Source organism: Meleagris gallopavo, chromosome Z (assembly GCF_000146605.3).
Source record: "Meleagris gallopavo isolate NT-WF06-2002-E0010 breed Aviagen turkey brand Nicholas breeding stock chromosome Z, Turkey_5.1, whole genome shotgun sequence".
Classification (NCBI taxonomy): Eukaryota; Metazoa; Chordata; class Aves; order Galliformes; family Phasianidae; genus Meleagris; species Meleagris gallopavo.
In genome coordinates, this window is record NC_015041.2 from 15,029,449 (window position 1) to 15,033,692 (window position 4,244).

Consider the following 4,244-nt stretch of genomic DNA (forward strand, 5'->3'; position numbering starts at 1 on the left):
TTGTAAATACCCTGTTGTAATTTTAAATCTTGTGGGCTTCCTTCTTCGTTTTGCCTTCCCATGCCAGTATTTCAGACTGGAGTCTTTTATTTGAGCAGCTGTTTTCCTGTTTCACCACAAGATGTCGGTGTGACACACTTACAACTAACGCTATTTTTCTCATGCATAGCTGCTGCAAATTGCCAATGGATGTAATATTTTTCTTTTCTAAAAGTCCAGGAAAAAAAAAAATATATATATATATATGTAAATATACTGAAGCTATAAGCATGTGCTATCAGCAAAAGAAAGCATGCGTGACAAGTGTAAGACATCTGTAACTACTTGCCTCACTTCAAACCAGTTTTGCAGAGAGCAGTTCTGCAGTACTTCCCAAATCATTCTGTGGTTTCCTGTGTCATGTAAATCAGGCAAGATGTGCTCAGTGTGGTGAGTGACAATGGGCAAGTTGTTCAGATTCACCTCTGTGCTGTCTGTCACACCTAGGAAAGAAAACCAGAGAGGTGTGAGTTACTGAGCTGGCAATGAAGGACATCCATTCTCTCCTTTTTTCAATTGCTCACTCCCTGCAATATCCTGCTGATTTCTGTTTTTCCCCTCACTTTTGTGCACTTGCTGTTTCCAAGAGAAGTGTGCCGTGTCTTCTCTGCAACCCCATTTGAGGTCTGTTCCAGTGACAACTCTAGGCCCCCACAGACATGCACACTACTTGTGGGCCCACATCATGACTTGTCCCTGTCCCTCCCTGTCACTGCCCCAGTTTCTTGGCACCTGGGACTGCCTGAATGTCCACTCAGTCTGCCCTAGCTCCTTTCTGGTACTGCTTGGCCACTTTCATTCCTGTCAGGGAGGTGAGCAAGACGGGATGCTGCCCTGAGGTGGCTAACTTACTGAGCATGCAGTACCAGCCTTGCACACAAGAGAGCAGGGATGTACTCTTCAGGACGAGGATTTAAAATCAAAGGATCATAGAGAAGAGAATAACAGAACGGTTTAGGTATGAAGTTTGAACTCTCACCACTGTGGGAGGGTTGCCCCTCACCAGCTCAGGATGCCCATGGCCCACCCAGCCTGGCCATGAGTGCCTCCAGGGAAGGGCACCCACAGCTTCTCTGGGCAACTGTGTCAGTGCCTCACCACCCTCTGAACATCTGCCTAAGATAATCTACCCTCTTTCAGTTTAGAATCATTACAGTGGTGTCCTATCACCACTTGCCCTTGTTGAAAATCCCTCTCCAAAATCACCTCAGGAGTCAACTGATATGGATATAATTTGCAGGACTGATGTGTACGGTGCACATTATACATATTTGGCCTATACATCAGAAGTCCTTCAGTGTTGTACTACTGTGTGTGTATTCAAAATTGAAAGCCTGGAAACATATTCCAAGTTAATGGGATGTTTTTGTATTTTAGGAGAGAATGTCCTGATTGATGCACTCTCCTCATTAGCAGTGAAGACATGAGAAAGATGGAGCTAATTCCTAAGGCCCTCAGTGGAAAACAGAGAGAAAAAGAGACTGGAACATATGAGAAAAAAGGATGAGAGAGCACAAAGAAGTGAGGCTACATTACCAAAATCTTTCTCAGCCCCTTAGAGTAGAAAAGAATCCTATAAACATTTGTACAGCTTTGCATAAGACATCAATTTAGTCATATTCAAAGCATCTTTCATGCAAACTAGACCAGAAAGACAGTTCCAAATATGCCTAACATAGACATCTGAAAGCCTAAGACAATTGTTTCTGGAAACAGATGTAGCTGTCCCACAGTTAGCTGCACTGGAGTTGTTTCTCTTTGCAGCTGAAGCGTGAGTAAAGCTTAACTTTTCTCTGGAGAAAATGGGAAAAATAAAATAATAATAAAAAAATTAACAGAGAATGCAGTATTCCTGCATAATGCATTTATTAATGAAACGTAAAGCCTAAGTAAAATAAGTCTATCATCAGAGAATTCAGTAGGACAGCAATAATTTTCAGCAGTTTCTAAAAGTATTATATCACAACCAACCAGGCACACCACTGCATTTGAGGGTTAAATTTTCCTCATGAAGTGAATCACCAGCTTGCAAAACAGAAAACAGCTGCTGAACAGATAACGGGCAACATCCCAGGTTATTTTTATCCCTACATAGCAAATCATATATTCAGTATTGCATTTTTAAATGATTTCTGGAAGACAGTTTGACAAGACAAAAGCCAATAGTTGCATAAAGCAGCATGTCTTGCTTCCTTCTCACAATACTCAAATGAATGAGTGAACATTAAGAAAAGTTATCTTGAATGTTTGACCTACCATTGAAAATTTCCTTACATTGCAATGCAGCCTTCGTGAGTTGAAAATACAACTGCAACCTCAGAACCTTAATTACTGATACATCCAGTATTCCTGCTCTGTTATCAACTCAATAGAGAAGTTCACTTGTGATTACTATTGAAATGCAGCTGCCTAATTCTGCATAAGCGAATCCATGAGCAAACAAATATGGCATATAAACTGGCTTACCACTTTCATGATAATCAAAGATACAAGATTAAGTTAGAGAGCTCTGAAGAACAAAGCCAAACAAGAAGGAATGAAAGTATTCAAGCATCAGTGCAATTTAGGAAAATAATGAAGTTTCTAGCAAACAATAAATTTCGAAGGTTCAAGCTGGTAAACCTCAGAAAATTAAAGCTACTGAGACAACATGATAGTATTAAGGATTTGAAGTTTTCTTTATATTCTATCAAAGAAAAGTATCTGCCTTCTGGAAGCTCCGAAACATAAGCCTTCAAGATCCTGGCACTCTAGAGTCTGATTCTGTGGCATGCTGTAGAAGACTGCTGTGTTTGTAGGTTACTACAACTGCAGATTGTCCTTTGTCTCCCTAGGCAGGGATGGTTATGTTTCCCTCCTTCCTCCAATGAAGTTGTGCACAAAGCATGTATTTTACCTACGTACAACCTCTGCAATAACATCTAATGCACTTTAATTTATAGCTTGCCTAACCAAAAATTTATACTAACAGCGTAAATGCTGCTGTGAAGCTAATTAAACTTCCTCCCTTAGTATAATGCAATAACTATGTACTTTCATTAGAAGAAATGCATAGTTAATCTCTATTGCAATGTATACTTTAGAAAAACTGAATAATTAAATGCCCATTTAAATACCATTTACATTATTTGTCTACTCATTGTTTACAACAACGAAGAGTACTATTGCATTCACCAGAGGAGCACTGCTTTTTGCTTTTGCTACTTACAAATGGAAGCACATATGAAAACTGTTGATGCCACTCCAGACCGAAGCACTATAAATAGTTCTCTGTTGTTAGAGGATAGGAGATGAACAGGTCTCACGGAGCTGGAGCACAGCATGTCCTATCAAGTGCCTGTGTTCTGCCTGCCTGCTAAAAGTGAGAGGTGACATCAAGTGATCAGTTAGCCTGTGAGCAAGGCACACGCCTGGGGAGAGTTTGGTCTAATAGTAGGTTCCCTTAGGCAACACGAACACAGCAACTTGTCTTTCTGCCTCAGCAATGGCAGAAGCTGTTATAAGACACTGGGTGGAAACTCCTGTACGCTATCAAGAGCAGTTTGCTGCCAAGGAGCTGGAAGAACACAAACTGAATCACTCTCTTTATGCTTTGCCGGGACCTTTTACAGCTGCACTGAGCAGAAGAGGGCAAATTACAGAAAGTACGGATGGGGCCGAGGCAAGTGGCCAGGAAGAAAAAAAGACGGGCTTTCAGGTCCTGCTGGATGTTGTGCAGTTTCGCCCAGAAGATATCATTATTCAGACTTTTGAAGGCTGGCTCCTGATCAAAGCTCAGCATGGACCCAGGATGGATGAGCATGGCTTCATATCCAGAAGCTTCACCAGACAGTACAAACTGCCCGATGGAGTGGAGAACAAAGATTTGTCTGCGCAATTCTGCCATGATGGCATTTTGGTTGTTGAAATGAAGAACTCGGTGGGAATTAATTAGAGTCTTGTCCTATTGGTGAGATAAATTTATTCTTAATATCACAAATGGTATTATTCAAGCAATGCTGTGGAGTGTAGAAAGCACGTGGCTGCGTTAATATTACAGAAAAGGAAAATAATCGTGTATGTTTTTCAGTATGCTGAATTTGTTGTTTGATGTGAAATGTTAGACCAACTGTCCCCAGCTAAGTATATGCTGAATAGCCAGACTTTTTGAACTGTAGAAAAGTTAGGTTAATCACAGTATGAGAAAAAAAAAAAAGATATATTTG

General features: G+C 40.7%; 1 protein-coding gene across 1 annotated transcript; it reads left to right on the plus strand.

Moving 5' to 3' along the window:
• Window positions 1-3,361: 3,361 nt before the first annotated feature.
• Window positions 3,362-4,238, plus strand: HSPB3 (heat shock protein family B (small) member 3). The gene has a single exon (XM_010725410.3). It carries the CDS (start codon window positions 3,524-3,526, stop codon window positions 3,971-3,973), a length of 450 nt encoding a protein of 149 aa, XP_010723712.1. The 5' UTR covers window positions 3,362-3,523; the 3' UTR covers window positions 3,974-4,238.
• Window positions 4,239-4,244: the final 6 nt, after the last annotated feature.

Excerpts from the sequence above, each read along its gene's own strand:
- HSPB3 (XM_010725410.3), top strand. The coding sequence starts at position 3,524 with ATGGCAGAAGCTGTTATAAGACACTGGGTGGAAACTCCTGTACGCTAT.